Consider the following 23,536-nt stretch of genomic DNA (forward strand, 5'->3'; position numbering starts at 1 on the left):
AAGATGGACAATGTTGAGTATTAGTGAGGATGTGGAGAAATTGGAATCCTTATACATTGATGGTTAGCATGTAAAATGTTACAGCTACTTTAAAACATATCTGGCAGCTACTCAAAATGCTAAACATAGAGTTACCATATGACCCAGCAATTTCATTCTAGGTATATACCCAGCAGAAATGAAAACATATGTCCATAATTTGTACATTAATGTGCATAGCAGCATTATTCACAATAGCCAAAAAGTGGAAACAATCCAAATGCCCATCAATTGATGAATGGAAAAACTGTGGTTCATCTGTACAATTGAATATTATTCAGCCATAAGGAGGAGTGAAGAGCTAATAGATGCTATGACATGGATGAATCCTGACAGTATTATGCTAAGAGAAAGCTTTAATGTTTAGGTATAATTTCCATTTCTAATTTATTGTTTTATAGTGTGAGTGAGGGTTTAGGGATCATTTTCACACTTATACATACCTCCCAGAGGGGTATTCCTCACACTCCCTTCTCCAAAACACTAAAAGAATTGATATGTTATCTTTTATCCCTTTAATATGTAGAGAAGGAAGAAGACATCGAGAACCACTGGTCTACATGGACTATTATCCATTCAGTTTTCTACATGCTGTAAGTCACTTCTTTCCAAGTTATGATTTAACCCAGTAGTTGGTTAAGATATGAATTTTTTTTTTTTTTTTTTTTTTTTTTTTTTTTAAAGGAAAGACAGAGAGAAGGAAGGAAGGATAGAAGGAAGGAAGGAAGGAAGAAAGGGAAACATTTTTAAACATTTTCTTGTTTTATTGTATTCTGTTTCTCCGTTTTTGTTACATGGGCTGGGGCCGGGAATCGAACCGAGGTCCTCCGGCATAGCAGGCAAGCACTTTGCCCGCTGAGCCACCGTGGCCCGCCCTAAGATATGAATTTAGTGGTTTGCAAACAGCATTTTAAAAAATAAAATAGGGTAGAATGGACCATAATAGAATTGGAAAGAAAATATGAAAGTATGCTGCTTTTAGCAAAGGTAAGTATTGTTCCATGAAACTTTTCTTTCACGTGTGGGGGTGAAGTTTATGGTCAAAAGAGTTTAACATACTCTGTTCTAAGCAATAATTCTGTATCAAGTAAACTTATTAGAAAATGATGCATCTCAACAATATGACTTCTTGTTGAGAAGTTTCTTATATATTTTTATATAATATATTATATTATATAATTTCTTATATTAGTTTCTTATACATATATAAGAAATTCCCAGGAGATAAATGATACAGTTTTTGAAAACTGTTAATGAAACTACAAGTCATGACATCAGTTCACAAATTATACCAAGGTCACCGTGACATTCTCCTTAAATGTAATGTTGATTAACTAGTCTCTTCTTAAAGTATAATGTTGATTAACTAGTCTCTTCTTAAAGTGTAATGCTGATTAGCAATGAAGAAACTTATTTTTTTTTTCTTGACCTGGCTGTCAGGAAATTCATAGATAAGTTATTGCTCAATTGCAGTAGCTATTCTTTGTCTAGGTTTTTGGATATAATCTTCTCCCAACACTTCATTTTTTGCCTTTTGTTAGTTTATCCTTGTTTTAGGTTTTATGGTATCTAGAGTTTTCTTTTTTGGACATTTTTAAAGGCTAATAAATAATAGAAATAGAAATATTTATCTGGTATAGGCAAAAATAAAGATTTAAAAGGAATTATGTTGAATCAAACACTTGAAAGTAATGAAAATGGGAAAATTTGAGTTGTATGCACGTTTCTACACTAAAAAATTTTTAAAAACAAAAAAATTTTTAGGGTAGTAAGTGAAATAATATTAAAAACAATTCCCTCTAAGAATAGGATTACAGGTAACTTTTCTTTTTCTTTTATTTATCTGTGTTTTAATTTTTTCACAGTGGATATGTATTATTACTTATTAACTTAAATTTATTTTAATTAGCTCTGATGAATAACAGGCATCAATGACTACTCTGAAATAGGAGTCATCCCTTTGTCAGTGAATAAGTCAGAAAAGATGTGGGTAGTGTTTTTTTGGGGGGTCACTGGGAATCAAACCTAAATCTATCTATATATAGACATATAGATAATATAGTTATATAGATACATTTTTTTTTGCATAGGCAGGCACCAGGAATCAAACCCTGGTCTCCAGCATTGCAGGTAAGAACTCTGTCTGCTGAGCCACCGTGGCCCACCCATGGGTAATGTATTTTATACTTGCATTTGCTAAACAAAGGAAGAATGTGACAGTAGTTAATTGTGAGAATTGCAATCCTTTAGTTGTTTCTGCAGAAGTTAACCTGGATGGAGAGTTGTTGGTCAGGCAAACTTAAAAGTCATTTCCCAGAAGTTACCAGCGAGGTACCTGGAGGAAGGGCAGAGCAGTCAGTAGGATCCAGACAGTGTTCCCTTATACATCTTGGAACAGCTGAACATGGACAGGTCAAGTTCATTGGTGTGGTCCCAACAAGCCCACACTTGGCCCCACTTCCTTCTCCTTCCCATGACCAACAGCTGAATGTAGTTGCTTAAGTCATTTTAGGCTACCAGGTTTCTAGAATATGAGGTCTGGATCTGCAGAAGAGTGCCTTTATTTTTATAATTCTAGAATTGAGTATAGTGTTTGGCATATAATCAGGTCGACAGATGTCCTCTGAACTGATTCAACCTTCACTTATGGGTGCACAGTATCCAGATCAATAGAAACGATAGAGTGAGCCAGGTTTCCTAGAGCCCACCAGCACAGGCGGCAAGCCTTCTGCCCCTAGTGGTCACTAGATCAGTTTCCCATGGGTCTGTGAACCCCTGATGCAGAACTCAAGTAATAGGTGCCCATTAGGAGAGGTCCCAAATATTTATCATGGTTGCATATTTTCTTAGAGTTTGATGATAACAACCAGGCTTCGTGGGCTTGATCCCCCTAAATAAACTATGATGAATCCAATGGGAAACACTGTGAAGGCATGACCTGGCCTGGAATAAGACCTTAGCCTTTACCCATCAGCCTTGCAAAATTAATGAGCTCCCTTAAAGTCACACTTCCTCCCACATTTACCCCCCTACTTCCCAGCATTTACACTTCCTTCTAGTGACTTCTAATGAACAGAAAAAGAAAATAAAATAAGGAGATGTTATAGGAAGAGTATAAGCTCTGGGATCAGATCTAAGATTGAATTCTGGCTTCATCCTTCAGGGATAATTCAATGGTTAGCACAAGATAATAAGCCTATTACTTAACCACTCTGAACCTCTACGAAATGAACTTAATACCAATCCCCAAAGTTGTTTTGAGGCAAAGCACCTAAAACAGTGCCCAGAATGTAGTAGGTGCCCAGCAACAGTTGGCCTTCCCTTTCCCGCCGAGTTCTAGAACACACGGCCTGAGCTACAAGGTCCTTGCAATCTGGCTCACTTTTACCCCTCCCCCTTTCCCATCACTATGCTCCAGCCACTCAGCTTTCCTGCTGCTCCTTGAACAGTCCAAGTATACCCCTGCCTCGGGGTCTTTTCATTAGTAATTCCCTTGCCTGGAATATCCTCCAGATATCTGTGAGATTTGTTCCTTTGTTTAATGCAATCTCCATTCAAACCCATCTCCTCAGCCAGCACTTTGCTCACCGCCTGATCACAGGTAGAGATTGATTCCATTTTGCAATTGAGGCAAGATTTGTGTCTCTAGCAGTCAACCTCTGTGCTCCCGTGCTCTAGGAATGCCATTACTTCACTCAGCTAGCAGAAAGGGTCCACAGGATGGTTCCAGAAAATCAGGCCCACATGAGAATAAAAGGGTCCCTTTTACCCCAAAAACTATAGACAGGCTCCACTTTGGGCCCAAATGCAACCCTCTCTCCTTGCCCCACAGTGGAAGATGGCACAGAAGGCATACATAGAAGCTGGGCCAGAACCTGAGCTTGGTGTTTGGAACCCATTCCCACACCTCACACAGCTTCCTCAATCAGTCAGGAAAGTGGCTGAGAGCAGGAGTGATTGCTAGAAAGAATTATAACAGGTCTCAGCTCCCCAGTTGATAGGTACATAGCAAGACACTGAGAGAAGCAAATGGGCCCTGGATAGCTAGCAGCTGGGACAGAGTGACAGACAGCTGGGCAATGGCTCTGATGTCAGATCACAAGGATAAAGTCCAGGAAAATGGAGGAGCCAAGAGTACCATGGAAGAGACCGCCCTTGTCCTCCTGCCACCTGCCACAACTTGCCTTTGGGATCAGCTCTGACCTTTCTCAATGGACCTTCTGGCTAGACCAGGTCCACTTGGTCCCTAGTGAACTCTCTTCCCATCAGCCCACAAATCATCAGGACTATGACTAATCCTGCCTCCCAGTCCCCTCAGCTTGCTGTCCAGTTCAAAGGAGGAAGCATCTCCCCACTTCATGTCTCTCTCAAGAACCACCAGAAAGAGGACACCCAACAAAAACTCTGTCGTAGGCAGTTAACCTTGCCCAAGTGCCTCTGTCCATTCACTATAATTTGGGAGGGGCAGCAGAATGACATTCTACTTCCCAAACTCTACTTCAAGTTGTTTTTCTTCCAAGAAAAGCCCAGGGTAAGAGCATACTTGCATTTCCCTGCACCCTGAAGTATAAATGGCTAGTATCAGAGAGTGGGTTTGGGATAAGGGTTGGGAGAGAGACCTCCTGTAATTGTTAAGGGCAGTCCCAGAATTTCAAGTCAAAGTCGCTGGGGGTGAACTTGAACCCGTGTTCTTGCATACTCTCTCTAAATTAAACCCAGCTGGTTGTTAGCTTGCCCTCAGACAGACTCTAAGCTAAACAGCCAAAGACTTGTAACACTGGCAAAATTACAGAGGGAGGGGGAATTGGTTAACCCACCAGCAAAAAGCAGCTGCACCAGTCCTCTGCCTCTTGTCTTGCCGTCCCTCTCCTTGATTAATTAGTCAATTAATTAATTAATTAATCAAAAATAAAAAGGGACACGGAAATTGCTCTGGCATCCCTCAGCTTCCTACCCTGGAGAAAGGGGGTCAGCTCCAAGGCGTCAGCTGTCCACAAAAGCTTCCCATTTCATTTGGAGTTATCATCCCTAGGGGCAGGAGTTAAGATGCCTCCAGCTCCTCTTCATCCCCAGCTCCTGGCTCTCTACAACTCGCCAGGGCCCCCTGGCAGGGGAGACTCACCGCGCCGCGCTGCTGTGGCCATGGTGCCAGCACAGGGGATGCTAAACGCGTTCCGCCCCGCGGCTGCGCTGGCGTCTGGACAAGCTTATTCAGCCGCGGGGCTAATTCCATCGCGGCTCAGCTCGGTCTGGACGTGCCCGCCCCTTGCCTGCCACCCGCCTCCTCCCCCATCCTTCCCCAGGCTTCCCGGTCCCCATGCCGCCAGGGGCCGAGCCTGGGCTCTCCAGTGTGCGCCCCGGGCGCACGGGCACTGGTAGCAGGGCGTCAGGAGAGGAGCGCATTCCTGTGGTGGGGCTGAGTCTAGGGCACACTCGGGTTAACGGAGCGGAGGGGCTAGACAACAAGTGCCGCTTGCTTTCCTCGACCCAGAAAGGCCCCTCCCTGCCTGGTTGGGGTGAAAACTCTGCCGGATTATCTCGTGAACTGTCTGGCTCATTAGTTTACAATCCCACCCGCAAAGCTCCCCAGCCCCCGCCTCAAAGGGCAGCCCGTCCGGGGGTCAGCCTCAGCGGCAGGGTGGGGGGAAATTACTCCTTCGCTGACCTGGGGTCATTCTCCCTCACCACTGGTTGGTCTCCCCTCTCTCTAGATTAAAGCAGGAAGTAAAGGAGCAGAGGTTGGGAGTGGGTGTATAAGGGACCACTAGGTCAGGGAAAGGGACTGCAAGAGGCAGGAAAAGAGGTAAGTATATAAAAGCTGAGACCTAGAACCTGGTGAGGAGAGCTGAGGACATAGGTCATGGCATGCATTCCTGGAGAACAAGAGGAGTGCCATCTCTGAGTTGCCTTAAGTACATGACCAGAGGCAGGGGAATGGACGAGAAGTCCTAGAAAGGGCCATTCCAGATGACGGCATCTACAATGTCAAGATGTCCTGAAGTTAAACAAGTTCATCCAGGACTCAAGAAATGAAAAAGTATTGTGTGAAGGTCAAGCACACCGTTAATAATCACTGACCTTCAAGTTTACTTAAAATTTAGGCCTAAGAGTCACCCCCAAGAGAGCCTCTTTTGTTGCTCAGATGTGGCCTCTCTCTCCAGCCAACACGACGAGCAGTCTCACCACCCTCCCCCTCTCTGCGTGGGACATGACTCCCAGGGGTGTGGACCTTCCTGGCAACGTGGGACAGAAATCCTGGAATGAGCTGAGATTCATCATCAAGGGATTGAGAAAAACACTAGAATGAGCTGAGAATTAACATCAAGGGATTGAGAAAACCTTCTCGACCAAAAGGAGGAAGAGTGAAATGAGACAAAGTGTCAATGGCTGAGAGATTCCAAACGGAGTAGAGAGGTTATCCTGGAGGTTATTCTTACGCATTAAGTAGATATCACCTTGTTGGTCAAGATGTAGTGGAGAGGCTGGAGGGAATTGCCTGAAAATGTAGTGCTGTGTTCCAGTAGCCATGTTTCTTGATGATGATTGAACAATGATATAGCTTTCACAATGAGACTCTGTGAATGTGGAAACCTTATGTCTGATGCTCCTTTTAGCTACTATATCAACAGAAGAGTAGAACATATGGAATAAAAATAAATAATAGGGGGAACAAATGTTAAAATAAATTCAGTTTGAAATAGTGGTAAATGAAAGCGAGGGGTAAGGGGTATGGTACGTATAGTTTTTTTTTCTCTATTATCATTTTATTTCTTTTTCTGTTGTCTTTTTATTTCTTTTTCTAAATTGATGCAAATGTACTAAGAAATGATGAATATGCAACTATGTGATATTAAGAATTACTGATTATATAAGTAGAATGGAATGATTTCTAAATGTTTTTTGTTAATTTTTTTAATTAATAAAAAAAAGGTGAAGGAGGAATTATAACGCAGAAGTCAGGATTTAGCAAATGAGTATGACTGCTGAATCATTATCTTGATATTACTTTTTAGTCTCAGTGTCTTGGAGCAGCTAGAAGGAAAAACCTAAAATGGTGGAGCCATAACCCATGCCAAACTCTGATATCTTTCTATAACTACTTGTTGCAATGTACTTTGAAATTTATTGCTTTTTTGTATAAATATTATATTTCACAATAAAAAATGTTAAAAATAATAATAATATTAATCACTGGCCTTTAAGTGTGAAGAAAAATTGTATCTCCTAGCCTAGGTTGGTGATGATCCCTCCCGTCATTACCATCTGGGGCTGAAGCAGAGTAGTTAGGACATCACAGACGAGTCAGGAGCAGAGCAAAGGAAAGTAGAAGCCTCGTGTCCAGCCCAGGGCTTCCCTCTGGCCGCAGATGGTAAAAGGCTAGTATTTATGCAGGGCTCCCTCTTCAGCAGGCACTCTTCTCACTGCTTTGTCCACAGCAGTTATTTAAATCCTACTAATTCTAATAAGTGATCACTGCCCATTTTACAGATGAGTGGACCGTCTTTAAATGTAAAAGATCTAGTCATCTGCCTCTTAGAGGTAGCGCAGGATCCCACAGCAAGCAGCCTGCTCCAGGCTCATAACATATTTTCTCTACAGCCTCCTTCTCTCCCAAGCAATGCCCTTCTCCACCTCCACTTCCAGGGGCCCTTCCCCATGTCTTTTCAATCCCAGGAACCCTGGAAAAATTCCCACCTTTATTCCTTTATCCTTTCCTTCCTTCTCTCTCTACAGCACTTTCTTAATCCCTATATACTTCCCTTAAAACACTCACTTTGGGGACCTCTGTGTCATCTCATCTGAGGGTGAGCAGAAAGGTAGGTCCCGGTGACCAGATGCAGACTCTGCCCTGGGAATAGCTGGACAGTGAAGGAAGGCGGCTCAGACACACGGTCCCACCAGCTCCACAAGTCTCTCTTCCTTCATCCTTTTTACCCTGCTCCCTACCGAAAATGTTTATCAAAACGCAATTTTCCTGATTCAGCTTTTTTCTTGATAAAGAAACGTCATGTCAGTAAACATAAAGAGAACTTCAGGATACCAAGGCACAGGTGGTTGGAAAATTGATAACTTAGGCTGCAGAGGTCACCTCCCTGCTGAGCTGTTCTGTGGCCATTGCCTCCAATACCACCCTGTCCCCAGGTAGACTGTTAGGCAATCAGTCAGAAGACCAACAGTTAATTCCCTGCCCCTGGATCTGGTTTCCTGCAGAGACCTCAGAGGTGGGGGCAGGGTGATGGATGGAGAGATGACAACCTGTAAATTATTGAGCAGTTATATAAAACTTCTATTCATTCTTCCTTCCCTCTCTGCCACTACCCTCCCCACCAAACCTACTCAACACAATCTGTGCCATTTTTCTATGATGCATGTTCTCTTGAGGTTAATTCTGGACAGTAACAGAAAAGGTCGAGAAATGCAGCAGTTTTCATGAGAGCAAGGAAAGAATCTATAAGCAACAGAGATCCTGCAGCTTTGGCAGAATGGCCTGGGAATTCTTGTCTAGGAGTCAAGGCATCTGGGTCTGAACTGGTCCCACCTGTCACGCAGAAGCTGTGTGATCTTTGGCAAGTCACTTGAGATCTCTGAGCTACTTTCATCATCTGGAAAGGGGTGGGGGAGGAGCAATGGGTCCCATGATGTTATAGTCATTTATTCCCCATTCTGAGCATTATTCCCCATTTTTGTTCTTGTCACATCTCAGACTTATAGAGCAATGTAGACACCACACAGCTGAGCAAGGGAAACTCTGCGGCCTGTTTCTGCCTCCAAGTCCCAGCCTCATCCTGTTGCAGTGATGCTTGTGGCAGGACCAAGCTCCTGGACCTGCCAGCACCTCATTTCCAGCGTCCATCCCCAAAGGTCCTCAGCCCCTCTCTTGGCCATAGGAGCCACTAAGGGTACAGGAACTTTGTCAAAGGCTCAGAGAAACCCCGGCACTCCTGGTCAAATTCCTTCTCCACAATGTCAGCCATGCTGACAAGCCCCATCTATCCTGGGTCCACCCCTCCAGCCTCCCCAGAAGCCCAGGGGTTGGTTCAGAGATGTGAGAACCTGATGTGCCTGTGCAAATCCCTCTAAATTCCAGCCACTAGGCTGAGTTTCGTGAGAGGACCTGCTTCACACTGTCCTCTCCCAAATCCACCTTTCCCCAGAGGTCGGCCAGGCCCTACCACAGATCCAGGGCTCCAGTGCTCTCAGGTGGAGCCTGTGTTTCCTTCCTCAGAACTTCCCAGCCACAAGACACAATGAACACCAACCCTTTGTGAGAGGAGAGAAAGGCCTTTATTATGGGCCCCAGAGGGCGTGAGAGCAGAAGGCGCAGAGGACTGAGCAGCACTCCGGCTGCCGCGTGGCGCCTTCACTTGCTGCACTTGCGCGGAGAGCACTTGCATTGCATGGCATTGAGGACCTCGTGGTATACAATGGAGCCATTGGTGCAGCGCAGGGGCACATGCATGGGCTCCGTCCGCGTTGGCGAGCAGCAGGAGCACTGGTCCTGCACGTCCTCAGTATCAATGGAGTACACTGCTTTGCTGGCGCATTTACCCTGCAAGGAGCAGAGAGAGGCAGGGCATCGCCACAGTGGAGCATCCTGGACCGGGCAGGCAGCTGCGTACCAGCCCCTTCAGGCATGGCAGCCCTGAGAAATCCAGGGCAGTGAGGCAGGGCTCAGAAAAATCTGAAATTTCCTCTCAGTCTGAGCTTCCCAAGTCCCTCTGCCTGCAACTTCTATGCATGTTTGACTGATCTTCAGAAAAGATGGCCCCCATCTCCCATAAATGGATCTCCAGACTCTATGAAGAGACTTGCTGAGTTTTCCTAGATTTTTCTTCCAGGATCAAAAGTCCCCAATTACTTCAATAAAACATCTTTTGCTTCCAGTTCCTTTCACTTCTCCTCCCTTTCATTTTCCAGAATCCTCTAGAGGATACCAAAGAGCTGTTTCTAAACGTGGAGGCTCAGCCCTTCCCACCTGGCTGCACTAAAGTGAGGGACCCTTACCTGGCAGTAATGAATGTCCACTTCCTCTTCAGACTTACAGTTTCCCACTTTGACGTACTGCAGCCTGGCTGTGATGTCCTTACAGTCGGGCTCCTCACCTGTGGGGCAGGTGAGAAATGGAAATCGGGGCTTGGTCAGGGACCTACAGAACACTCTTCAGCCCCAGTCCCTTCACTGGTCTGGAAATGGTCCATTTCAGCCAAAATTGGTAAACAACCCAAGGCAGACACAGAGAAGAGAATTAAGTTATCTTGGTTCACCTTCGCTGCTTCTGTTCCTTCATGTTCAGAGACACAGTTATTGCTGGTACAATTTTATTTGCAGTAGGAACCCAGCTTCACTGTGTGTTGGTGATACAGAGGGAAGAGACTTACTTTTACATAACTGAAGACTAAAAACCACAACGGTTGGCGCAATCTGCTCATGCTTCCAGCTACATCCAGAAGTAATGGGCAATGAAATAGCCAATAGATATAATTAATATCTATCTATCCCTGCCTCTGGGAAAGGCAAAAGGCATGGACACACAGGATACTCACTGCCTCTGAGGGGGCCAAGAAGATTCCTAGGAGCCCCATGGGGTCCTTCCTTGGGTACTGCTATCTCCCGGACTCTGACATCGGTTTCCTTACATACAGGATTGGTGGCATTCATATCTAAACCTCTCTTTGGCCCACTGAGAATCCTAAGATTGAATGCCAGTTGAACAATCCCATCTGAATGTTGGAAATTTTCCACTTTTTGATGGTTCCATATCTAAATCAATCCTAACTCCATGAGTCTGCCTCCCAACTTCTGAATAATTTCATTTTAAATGGAAAGCCTGCCAACTACATTAAGAGGATGAATAAGGAAAACATATTTAGACCAACATACTATATTCTTTTGCTGTAGACTTAAATCCCTGAGCCGGGCTTATTTTCCTCATGAAAGGTCTCAAAGCCTCCTGACACACTGAACATAAAAAGGCCCCTTCCTGCTGGTTCTGCAGATAACAGTGTCTTAACCAAATTCTATATGCAATGCACCCAGAGAGAATTCATCTTCTCTGATAGTTCCCTGACTTCACATTCTTAAACCATTCAAATGGGAATAACAGAAAGAGATGCTTTCAGAGCATATTTCCTCGATCTCAATTTGATTACAGCAATTGCAGGGGCTGTCAGAGAAAGTCATCAAGAAAAGAATGAATGCTTGAACACAGGAGGCATTCATGTTTTCACCACTCCTTTCCCCACCAGAAAATGAGCATGTGTCCATGAACCCTAAACAAAACAAACAAACAAAAACAGTCCAGGCAAACAATTCTATATTCAGAAAACATAGCATTAGCATTGGGATTCTGCCTGTCACTTGTGCTCATAAACACAAGACTGCATGGTAAGCATACTATCTGGGGTACAGACTTGTCGAGCCCCAGCTACAAAGCTGCAGTGATTTATCAAGACCAACCAGCATAGCTTAACTGCAAGCTCAGGAGGGGCCAAGAATGAAGAAGGGGGATTCACCAACTTGGACAGCCTGTGAGTCCTTACAAGGGAATTCTAGGTTCTGTACTCATAGCACTCAGTGGGGACTAAACGGTAACAGGCTGATGGCTTCCCTTCTCTCCAGAATAGTTCTATGGTACAGATATCTGTAATGAACTGATGCGTACTGAGTGCTGGTCCTCAAGACGCCTACTCTCTGACTGGATAGAGAAGACATTCTCTCATCCCAGGACTATGAGAAAAACAAGGTTGCTATAGGGGAAAGGCAGATAAGAGGTCATAGACAGTAAGGAGATTATAGGAAGGGAGGGGCAGGGATTGCTGCATGGGCATTTGAAAGGGGATTTGAGCAGGGGACACAGTGAGGGATATTCAGTGAGGGGATGCTGCTCCCCACACACGTGAACATAATGCAGGCCAGTGAACAAGAGGTCATCTTTCATAAATAAAGCGTACTCCAAGGAATAGCCCCTGGACTTGGTCTGATGGGTTTGGCAATTATTGGCAATTGTACTCACATGTGTCACAGCAGGTGCCTGGAATTTTCATGATTTTCCCCTAAGAAAACAGCAAAGTTCCAGATTAAGCACAAATAGTGTATTTGTTTGGTTATCTCAAGGTAATTCTCACTCCGGTTACGTTACCCTGAGCTTAAGTCCCAATGTAAACTATGCTTTCCCTTCACAAATGTCAGCACACTGATACCACCTAACCAAGCCGACCTAACCCTAACCCTAACCTGAATTATCTTCCAATTGAGTCATCAGGATCATCATTCCCAATGGAAATCATATTGATCTCTTACCTTCCTGCTCAAGAATCACAGATTCCATCTCCCCCAAGAAAAAAACTTTCGTAAAGCATCCTACACTGCAGATAGTCTTGTCTCTTCATCATGGTTTGATTTTTTTATTTCATCAATTCTTAAACTGGATCAGTGATCTTCCTTGGACACCAGGAAATCAGGTCAGAGCTGGATTGCATGATGTTCAGGAAAAGGACTGTTCTTCGAGTCAAAGACTGAGACAGTCAAGAAGAAAGCAGGGCCTGAGCTTTGACTACTTACTCCCTCAGCCAGACACTTGTGTTCATCAAAGGGCGGGCAGCCTGTAACCCTCTTTTCCCAGATGTACTCTCCTCTCTCATTGACCCTGCAGACGTGACTATCACAGCCATCCTGGAGCGTCTCATCACGCTAAAAGGAAAGAGAGAAAGTGGGTTGAGCAAATGTGAAGACCAAGTTTTGGTTACAAAACTACTTCAAACCATGATCTTGTCCTTGGAGTTGCTGAAACAATTCGAAGGGCTGTGAACAAGAATGAAACAGTATATATAAAGTCTCCAGGACTGGAATGCAAAATGGAGATGGAGTCCCAGTTTCATAGCCTATTTACTCTGAGCAAGGCTGCATATATGTAAAGAATCCCCAGACTGTTCTGACCATGTAAAAGCTTAAAGAACTGAGCCATGGCAATGGTGAGAGGGTTAATCAATAATTAATCTAAAGATGAACCAAGGGTACCACTTCCCAGTATCACTAGGTAATTCTGCCTTTCATAGAACAGTCTGTTTCACTTTGATTGCCTGTGCAGTCTCATAGACCCACAGACTCTCAAGGCTGGAGAAAATCTGAAAAATCAACTCCACAACATGGGGCCATATATCAACTACCCTCTTGTCAAGAAGAACAAAATCACTCAATCAAAGAGAAAACTTTGTGCCTTCTATAAGACAGTCACCTTTTTTGCATAAGATCAGAAAGAAGTGGGAAAAGAAGCCAGTACTGAACCAAGCTCAGTCCTTCATTCTCAAAGAAAAGATCTCAAAATAGGAAGCCAGTTAGGTGATACGAGGAGGAAATCTGGAGTTCAGCTTCCCCCACCTTCAGCGTCATGACCTGTCCTCCTCTTAACTGAATGGTGCAAGCCATTGGCAGGCATCTCTCACAGCATTCACCTTGGATCTTCTCTTCCTTGTAACCCTGTATTGAGAGAAAAGGCATCCATAGTTAACCTCCCACCCAACATCCCATTCATACGTAGGCTTATCTTGCCAACCTCTTGTCTCTCCTATCCCATCAGTTTCACCTAGAGTTCAGTCAACACACAATTCTAACGAGTTTTTTGTCAGTTCTCAGTCCCCTAGACACCATTTCTTCCTCCACAAATACACCTCCCACCAGTTCCAGCAGTGAGACCTATTAAATTAGACCCTGAGCTCCACACTTATCAATTGCTTACTTGATAATTGTTCATTTTATTGTCATTTCAAAATGAAACTTGATTTTCACCTTTCTCCAATCTTTCCAGTCTCGATAAATAGGATCATCACCCAGTTGCTCAAATCAGAAAGCTGGGAGTCCTCCTTAGCTCCTCCTTTCTTCTCATCCCTCTACTCACCTTCAAATCTTACCAAACATGCATCTCAAACTCATCCACCGCTAATCATGGTCAGTGTCCTCTGATCTAATCCAAGCAATGGTGATAGTCTTAATTTGTGTTTCTACCTCCATTCCTGATCCCTACTATGGGTTTCCCACACAGCTACTAGAATGATCTTCTAGAAATATATCTAGTTATGTCACTCCCTTGCTTAAAAAAACGTTGATGGGGCTCCAGTTCTGGTGATGGCAGAGTAACCTGCATCAGGCTGATACTCCTGCAGGTAACAATGATAAGCTTTTGACAAAAAATTTAAAGCTTTTGACAAAATATTTAAAAACAATTATTTAAATATTAAACCAAGTGTTTAAAAGCACTGGAGGATAACCAAAAACAGTGATAAGCTATGAGGTATTTGATTCTTGAAAGAGAGAACTAAAGTAGACAAGAGTCATGTTAAAAGATGTTTCCCAAAGGGGCAGTATGTAAGGTACTGGGCAGCTGGAACTCAAGCAGTTTTAGTCATACTGGCAAATAAGTAGATTTTAAAATGTCCAAAAGCTTGAAATAACACTTCACAAAAGAAGATATGGCTGATAAGCACATAATAAAATGGTCAGCATTATCAGTCATCGAAAAATGCAAATTTGAAATATCATATGATATCACTTCAGAGTGGCTAAATTTAAAAATCTGACAATACCAAGTGTTGATGAGGATGCAAAGTAATCAGAACTCTTCTACAAGGCCAGAGAAATAATAAAATGGTCGAAACACTTTGGAAATGGTCTCTTAAAGTTAAACATATATCTATCCTAGGGTTCATACTCAAAGGTATAAAAAACAAATGATCTCCAAAAAATGAGTACAGGAATGTTCATAGAAGTTTTATTCATAATAACCTCAAACTAGAAACAAGCCAAATGTCCATGATCAGATGAAAGAGAATAATATTGTTATATATCCACTTAATGGAATACTACTCAGTAATAAAAACGTACAAACTAGTGCTCTACTCAACAGCATGGATGAATCAAAAAACATGATGCTGAGCAAAAGAAGCCAGACCCAAAAGCATCTATACTGTATGGCTCCGTTTCCATGAAATTTGAGAACAGGCAAAACTAAGCTGTGGCAACAGGAATCAAATCAGCACTTGCCTGAGGTGACGGGGTGAGGTGAGTGTTGGAAAGGAACTTTGGGGGTGATAGAAAGGTTCTGTATCTTAATGAAGGTGGAGGTTACACAGGTTTGTACTTCTATCAAAATGCAACAAACCACACTTAGTATTTGTGCAGTTTATCATAGGACAAATTTTATACCTCATTTAAAAAATAAACTATAAAAAGTTTTCTAAAAACCTTCTATGCTACCCATTGTATTTAGGATAAAATCCAATCTTCTTTCTATGTCCTTCAAAACCTGGTATGATCTTAAATTAGGCTCTTTCCTAATTTTCTGATCTCTTCTTACACCCCCACCCCACTTGCTTTCGACAGTCTTTCCCGGCGCCTCCTCTAGTACTGTGGGCATGCCAAGTTCATCCTCCAGCTAGGGCCCGTGTGTCTGTGTTTGCGCTACTTGGAATGCGAGTCACCCACGCTTTGTATAAGCAGTTTCTGCTCATCTTTTACTCATCATTTTAAATACCCTCCTCAGGGAAGTTTTCCAAATCCAGACACAACACACGTGCTCACACACGCATGCACATTCTTCTTACACTTATCACCAGTTGCAGTTTTTTATCCATTTAGATTTTTTTTCTCCATTAAGCATGCATGTTCCAAAGGATGTCTGTGCTGTTCACCACTGTATCCCGAAACTGGGCCCTTAGGTGTCCCAATATTCACTGATGAGGTGGGTTCAGCCAGGCCCTTGCCGGTGGCAGCTAAAGTGAGGGTGCTTCATTTAATCTGCCTTAGAAAACGCAGCAGCTTCCAGACTTTAGGATTTCACTGTATTGTAAAAATACTCCTAAATCTGAGGGGACAACCTAGGGTTCCCAACTTTTTTTTTTTTCAAAATAAGAGTACTTTTAACAATTGTAGTAAAATAAAAATAAAAACCTACCATCAGCTGTCCCATCATTTCATAAAAGTGAAAGCTCTTTGAACTGTCTCCGCCCACCCCCAAAAGAGAGGAAGAATACAATCTCAAAATTTTAGAAAGAATAAGTTTAGTTATATGAGAAACCAACTACACTGTCATTCTTTTCCTCATTTTGCCGCATTCAGTAATCAGCGCGTAGTGATTCATTCATCAGGGAGCCTGAGGGTTTTTCCAATATGAATCTATAACAGGTAAACTTGGAGCCCCCTCAGTCCCCGCAGTGCTCCTTCTCCCCTCACTCAATGCACACGATCCTAGCCAGGAGGCACGGTTAGGAGCTGACGAGCTTGCACAGAAGTGAATTTAAACAATTTGCTATCCGTAAATTGAGCTCTGAACTTGACACGGTAGAGATGGCGTGCAACAGAGCTTGGCACAAAAGCAGGGAGCTGCGGCCGGACCCCAAACACCGCTTCAACTTCCAAAGGCTATTCGCCAGTGTCTGTTATGAACTTTAAACCGTATTTTTTTTTAATATACAATTCCTGGAAGGCATATGACTGGAGTAAATGGGAGAGAAGAAAAGGACTGGAATAATTATTATGAATAAATGTCAGTGGTTAAGAGTCAGAAGGAGGAAATAAAATAGTGCTTCAGTCAGGTAGGGTTTCGTGGGATTTGGGCATTTTTTAGTGAGTGTTGGAAGAACCGAGTAAGAGGTGCTCTCCCCTGAGCAGGCCCACAAGGAGGAAAAGGGACCAAGCTGTACAGAAGAAGTGAGGGGGAAGGGGACAAGTGGAGAAGGGGGCTGCAAAATCAAGCGGAAGGGGTGGTAAGCACAAAATCCAGACACTGGATAGGCAGAGGGTAAAGTAAAGCGAAGACTGGGAAAAGGTAGAGGGGAGTTACGGAAGGAGTAAGGACAGGAGGACAGAGGAAAGGGGTGGAAAACAAGCAGGAGAGGGGCAATTATTTTTGAGGATGTGGAAGAAAGGGAGGGAGGAGAAAAGGGGGCACAGAAAAGTCACTTAAAGGACTGAATAAAGGCAACAGAGCCTCTCACAGGTCTGCTGCCCGATAAAGTGAGACCCCTGCTGCGCACGATGAGGGGGGCTGTGTGGACCCTGCTGGACTTCCCAGGGGTTGCTGACAGGGGTATGTGTTCCATATGCCGCCATGTGGGCAGAAGGGCAGTGCTGAAGGGGCTTTCACTGGAACATTCGATCAAGGCAGGAAACATCCTTCTTGCTCCTCTCAGGAACAGCCCCTACCTCCACCCGCTGAGCCAAGTTCCCAGCCAACTGCAGAGTTCACTTGTCTTGGCCTCAGCAACCAAATGGTCCCACTCCCTGGGCTCAACCATCCCCCCCAAGCACCACTCGGCATGTGAATCACTGACTTTTTCCATGAACTTCCTCGGCAGCTCAGAGCCCTCCAGCCTTATCTCCCCTGCCTCCTTACCCCATCCCTGTTCTCCATCTCTGGCCTCTTCCCCTGTCCCCTTCCTAGAAGCTCCTCTGGCCTACACCCCACCCATTGCTCAATGTCAGCTCAGGTCCTTCTCGCCTTGGCACGCTCTCAGGGCTCCGTATTGGGTGACCCCTCTTCCTTGTGCTGTCCCTCAGAGCTCGTCCGTCAGGCTTCATCTCTACCACTCATCAGCACGAACCAGCTTCTGCTGGTCTTCTTTAGGGTTTAAGCCTCATCTCCCCTGGGTGTCTCCATAAGTTTCTGGAGACGCTGACGGTTTCATGTAGTTCGATGGCGGTGTTTCAAACTGACCAGCCTGGAGTTAATTCCCCACAGCTCTCCTACCCCACTCCAGAGGGCCCCACTGAGGTCCTTCATGGCGAGGGGAATAGAATTAGACCAGTTAAGGATGCTGAGCTAGAACAGAGTTAACGGAGGCAAGTTGAGAGATGCAGAGGAGGGAGCTAATCTAGGGGTTCTCAAGTGGGAGGAGGTGGGTATACTGCCCTGAGGAGATGTCAGAATTTCAGAGGAAAAGAGGGAGAATACTTAAACCAAAAGGGGCTAAAGATTAAGACTATTTAGAAGCCGACATCTAGGCTGGATTCTAATGCTGGGTTTCTCAGGGTGTAGGACGCTACCATGCCATCCACGTTCTGACCACCAGAGGGCGCTCGGAGGGGCTCACGGGCTCAGCCTCTAGAAGCCCAAGTTCCCTGACCTTCAGGTCAGCCGGGCCTCGACTGCTTCCCACCACCGCCCTGATGGAGTCCAGCAGGCACCCCCAGTAACAGGGATGTCACTCAGCTCCAGACAGCATTATTTCATTCCGTATTAAAGCCCCAACGTATTCCTCTGGGGGGGCGGGGGTCACCCCCATGCCCACCTCCACCCACACACTGCACCCTAAACCCAGAAACCTCATCTGGGATATATTTTTTTAAAGCCCTATACTTAGTTGGCTTCTTTCTAATCAAGGCGGGAATGTTCTTTCTGAACCATTCCGTCAGAATGTCTGTCAGAAATAGCCATGTCCCTATAGACCTCTGCATATTTCATTACACCCTTCCTTGAGCATGACGCGGTCCAGTGAAGACAGGAGACGTAGCACACATGTCCCTTGGCCTCCAGGACGAACAAAGCACCTGCGTGACCTGCCAGCTCCCACCTGGCCCCAGCCTCCGTACCTCTGGGCTGCAAAAACTCACCTGACCTACTGAGTTTTCTAGAACACAGAAGCCCTGAGCTCAGAGGGGAGTTCGCAGCAGAAGCTAAGACTGCCTCCTGAGCCTGAGGTCCTTTCCTGGCAGCCAGCTCTCCCTACACAGAACTCAAAATCTTTTATGGGATTAAAAGACATAAAGTAAAACAATGAAATGCCGTTTTGTTGTATGTGTGTGTGGTTTTTTTTATCTACCAAACTAGAAATGGTGATTCCACTGCTCAGAATTCAGCCTAGTGTTCAGAGCAAATACAGTTACCATGACCCAGCAAAAACAGAGTGAAATATTTTTCAAACACTTCAATATCCAATAACAAAAGGTTGGTGGCATACGGTGAGACACATCCATTCAAAGGGTATAGCCATTCAAACGATGTAACTTTTATGTAGCCCTGTGTCTTGCACATTGTGTCTGCTAAACATTTGCTGACTAAATGTTTTTAGTATTTTCAAAGAATGGTACTGATTTTTCTTAAAGTGTTATATAAAAGATATAATACCGTAAAGATAGTATCATAAGCCTTGTAAATATTATGTTCATTTTAAAAAAATACAGGAAGAAAATGTTTAAAACCTATAAACTGAAAGACAGCATGACTTCTCAGAGACATGATTTGGGTGAGTGACTTTTACTTTCTTCTTCATAGTTGTCAAGTATTTTCCATAATCAGAAAATAGCAAGAGACTTATTTAAAGACCCCACCCAGTCCGCTGCCTGGTCATGCCAGCATTGGGTCTGCATGCCCCTCCAGACCCTCCCCTCGGCCCTGTGACCCTGCTTACCATGGGACAGGCCTGGCAGGTGGTTTTTCTGCACTCCAGCTTAAACCCAGAAATGGCCCCCAGCTGGACGGTGCAGCGACACGCGGTGCACACATCGACCATCACACTCTCCCCGGGCTGGAAGAAGAAGCTGCAGGGAGGATCTGCAAGGCCTCCCGTGTCCCTCCCCATGGGCCGCCTGTCGGCCAGTTCCTCCCAGGGGCCATCCCCCTGCCGCTCCTTCTGTCTCCCACAGCTGCCCCCTGCGCTGCCCGCCCACGTCCAGGACCACAACAGTAAATGCCAGGGCTTTCGGGCGGGCCACGGTGGCTCAGTAGGTCAGAGTGCTTGCCTGCCATGCCCGAGGACCCGGGTTTGATTCCCGGTGCCTGCCCATGTAAAAAAAAAAAAAAAAAAAATGCCAGGGCTTTCCCGCCTGAGCAGAGGCAGAAGGGGGCCTCAGCAGCTTCTCTGCACACAGGAAATGCCCACATGCCTAGGGTGGGTGCAGGGTTCCTTCTATTTCCACTTTCTAATGACGGACTGGACTGGGCTGTCCCATCCTTCCCCCAGCACTCCCATCCCTACCCCCTGCACCCGCCCCAGGGACAAGGGCAGCAGCTCACCCCAATGATGGTGCCATTGAGCACACAGGCCTTCACGGGCTCTAGAAAGGAAGAGAAGTGCAGAGCATGAGTGCGCAGAGCAGAGCGCGTGGGTGTGCTCAGAGCACCCTGGCAGGGAGCACAGCCATGCAGCACCCCTTCACGGCCTTCTCCTCCTGCATCCATCTGTCCTTCTCCCCCTCACTCCCCCACAGCCTCTGGGGCTCCCACTGCCAGAGCCCATGGCAGCCTCCCTTCCTCGAGGCCTGAGGGAGGGCAAGGCAGGTGGGGAGCTGAGATCCCCAGCATTTCCCAGCACTCCATTTAAGCAAATTCCCAGGAAGGGATGAGTGGGAGGATGTTTGGGTTTAGGGGCGAAAGCAGTTTGACTCTTGGAAACTTAAGTCCCAAGATAAAGCCACACCAAGAGTTCAGGGCAGGGTTGTTGTTTGTTGCTGCTGCTGTTTGCTTGTTGGAACACATCTCCCATGAGAGGCAACACAGCAGCGGGTTGAGAAGGTGGTCTCTAGGGTCAGAGACGCCTCGGCCCGAGTCCCCATTCCACCCCTCACAGGGACATCTGAATCGACGAGGCTGTGATGACACCCACGCCCCAGGCAGGTGGGGGTACTGCCAGAGGTGGCGGTGAGAAGGTTTCGCTGGGCATAGGCAGGGCATTTGGTGACCCTCAGGAGATTGTCCTATTTTTCTCACCTTATTTGCTTTATAACAAAAGCAAGAGGAACACATGGAAAGATGCTGATCCTGCCCATTTCCCTGAGTTGCTGAAAGGGCAAAGAACCCGGGAGCCGAGCAGGGAAGAAGGGCTTGAAGGCGGCCAGCGGGCCTTACCGCAGCGGCAGCTGGGACAGCACTCCTGGGTCCTACAGCTCAGCCGGAAACCTGTGGGGCAGCTGGGGACCTCCAGCTGGGGACAGGAGACGTTCCTCTGCTGCACGAAGACCTCCTCCTTCACTCGGACACACTCGTTGAGGAGACAGGGGTTGTCGGGGGAGGCCCAGTGAGAGCCCACCTGTGGGGCATCCAAGTGAGTCAGATGTGCTGGGCAGGGCTGGGACCTGAGGGCTGGGGCCCGGGGGTGGGCCCTGACTTAACCCAAGTCCCATTCAAGCAGCAGTTCTGGACAAGGGCCAGGTACAGTCCTCAAAGCAGGCAAATGGAGCTCATCTCAGCCCTCCCACAATCGGGTGAGAGTCTCTTCTACAGCTGTATCTTCAACCGCCTGTGCAAGCTCCTTGGGGAAGCGAAGGTGTGCTCCCCCCCCCCCCCAATCCTAAACCCTGATTTTGAGCTGAGTTCAGAGTCAAGGGCATGCTGATCAAGAAGTAGCAGCCAAGGCTGGCATAGGGGAGAGGTAGAAGGGAAGCACCACCTTCTTCCCAGTCTGGCTCTACTTCCAGCTCCTATAAGGAGATAGCAGGGGGCTGCGAGTTTTGACCTCTGACCTCAATGGCTCTGCAAGCCATCCCTGCAGCTTCCAGAGCTGTGGGTGGGTGGCCTGGCCTCAAAGTGCGGCTCCACGGACAAAGAGCACTGAGAGCGGCCAAGAACATGGTTCAGAAAAGTCCCAGGGAGGTTCTGGCTGGAAAATGCGTGGCAGAGGGAGCTGTGCATGAGACCAGTATCCAAGTTCATGATAGGTGCCTGCCCATTCCAGGCCCATGCCTTCCTTCTGCTGCGTGATTCTCACCTCCAGCCTCACCCTGCCCTGACTATTAGCTGAGCTCTAGCCACAGGGTCCACCCCTCGGGTCCCTGGCATGTCCCCAGCAGCAGCAGAGCCAATGCCACCTCCCAAGCCTTGTAGGTAAGATGGAGACCTGAGTTGGGAGAGAGGAGCTCGGGTCTCCGTATGCTCACCGAACACTTGTGCTATGATAAAAGCTGTGGGCGGGGGTGTAAGGACTCCAAAAGGAGATAAGGGAGCATGGGGGCAGGAACATGGAGGCCCAAAGGGACCAGCTTTCGGCCCCCACCAGGATGGAGCAGCTTCTGGTCTGAGCTGGGCTCTGGCCCAAAGAGGAGGGAAAAATATCTGCCTCTGTCCAGGATGGATGAGGAGAGAGAAACTGCAAGTGGGCAAAAGGGGTGCAGGGAAAGGAAATCCATGAGTAGCTCGAATTAGAAGGGGAAGTGGCAACACATTTGGGTCCTTTTTGTTGTCAATCAGGAGGAAAAAAGGCAACCAGCCTGCATAGGGGATGGGGCAGGTTCAGGGAGCAGGAGCGTGAACCCTTTGGGAATCTCGGTCTTCCTAGAAAGAGAAAGAAGGGGAAGGCCACATGTGCACCCCATGGTCTCCCAGCACCTGTCTCCCAAGGCTGTCAAGGCTGAGCACTATCTGCTCTAACCTTACTAACAAGAGGAAAGGAATTACTATGCCCTGGCATCTGGACCATAAATTCCACAGAGGGTGTGCCAGTTTGAAACTATCGTGTACCCAGAAAAGCCATGTTTTAATCCTGATCCAGTCTTGCGGGGCCAGACCTATTGTTTAGGGTGGGAAACACTGATTGGATTGTTTCCATGGAGATTTGACACACCCAATTGTGGGTGTGGCCTTCTGATTAGAGATGTGATGACACTCATTCAAGGTGGATCTTGATTAGTTTACTGGAGTCCTTCAAAGGGGGGAGCATTTTGGATAAACCTCAGATGCAGACACTTGGAGAACAGCTGCTTCAGAGATGACAACACATGGATGTTCAGAGATTCCTGGAGTGTCAACAGAGAAAGCAGATGCCTAGACCTGGGCAGAGCCAAGCAGATGTCGCTATGACCCTTCCCATGGGATGCTAAGCAAGCCAGAACCTGGAGTTGTGTCCCAAAGGAGCTAAAGAAAAGGCCCACAGATGCTTAGAGAGGAAATCACTGGCATCAGAAGCTGGAAGCAATGGAACGAGGAACAAGGACCAGCAGACACCAGCTGCATGCCTTCCCATGTGACAGACATTGGCCTTTCTTGAGTCAAGGCATCGTCTTCTGGATGCCTTAGTTTGTACAATTTCTTGACCTTAGACCTGTAAATTTGTAACAATAAATTTCTTTTATAAAAGCCAACCCATTTCTGGTATATTGCATACCAGCAGCTTTAGCAAACCAACACAAAGTGAATCATATTTGTTAGGGAGATGGATGGATTGGCATCTTGAATGACAGACTGAGAGTCCAGGAGGGGAGCAGCTGAGCCCAGAAAGAGGCAGCTAATCTGCTCTGCCTCTGCTGGGTGGGAAGCTGGGCAGAAGAAGACAGAAAGGGGAAAATGAGGGCTAGCACATGGCAAGGTGCTCCCACCACAGTTGTAGAATTAGCAACTTTCAGAATTGCAGAAGTTTTGGGGGAACAGAAATATTGCTTGCTCTGGGTTGTAAGTTTCTCTACCTCCCTAAAATCACCAGGGAGTTTCCATGGAAATGAATGAAAATATCTGAGGGCCACACCTAAGTCATCATGGTCCAGAGCAGTGCCTGCCATCTATGGGGCTATGGAATAG

General features: G+C 46.1%; 1 protein-coding gene across 1 annotated transcript in view; it reads right to left on the reverse strand.

Moving 5' to 3' along the window:
• Nucleotides 1–9,301: 9,301 nt before the first annotated feature.
• The window catches only part of VWF (von Willebrand factor), a 149,630-nt gene continuing 135,395 nt past the window's right edge, over nucleotides 9,302–23,536 (reverse strand). The window contains exons 45-52 of the mRNA XM_077169776.1: nucleotides 20,876–21,056; nucleotides 20,045–20,085; nucleotides 19,440–19,556; nucleotides 13,417–13,515; nucleotides 12,601–12,729; nucleotides 12,053–12,092; nucleotides 10,045–10,142; nucleotides 9,302–9,589 (exon numbers count right to left, since the gene is read on the reverse strand). Coding sequence (XP_077025891.1) covers nucleotides 9,401–9,589; nucleotides 10,045–10,142; nucleotides 12,053–12,092; nucleotides 12,601–12,729; nucleotides 13,417–13,515; nucleotides 19,440–19,556; nucleotides 20,045–20,085; nucleotides 20,876–21,056 — 894 coding nt within the window. The 3' untranslated portion in view covers nucleotides 9,302–9,400. The remainder of the gene's footprint in view (nucleotides 9,590–10,044; nucleotides 10,143–12,052; nucleotides 12,093–12,600; nucleotides 12,730–13,416; nucleotides 13,516–19,439; nucleotides 19,557–20,044; nucleotides 20,086–20,875; nucleotides 21,057–23,536) is intronic.

Source organism: Tamandua tetradactyla, chromosome 7 (assembly GCF_023851605.1).
Source record: "Tamandua tetradactyla isolate mTamTet1 chromosome 7, mTamTet1.pri, whole genome shotgun sequence".
Taxonomy (NCBI): Eukaryota; Metazoa; Chordata; class Mammalia; order Pilosa; family Myrmecophagidae; genus Tamandua; species Tamandua tetradactyla.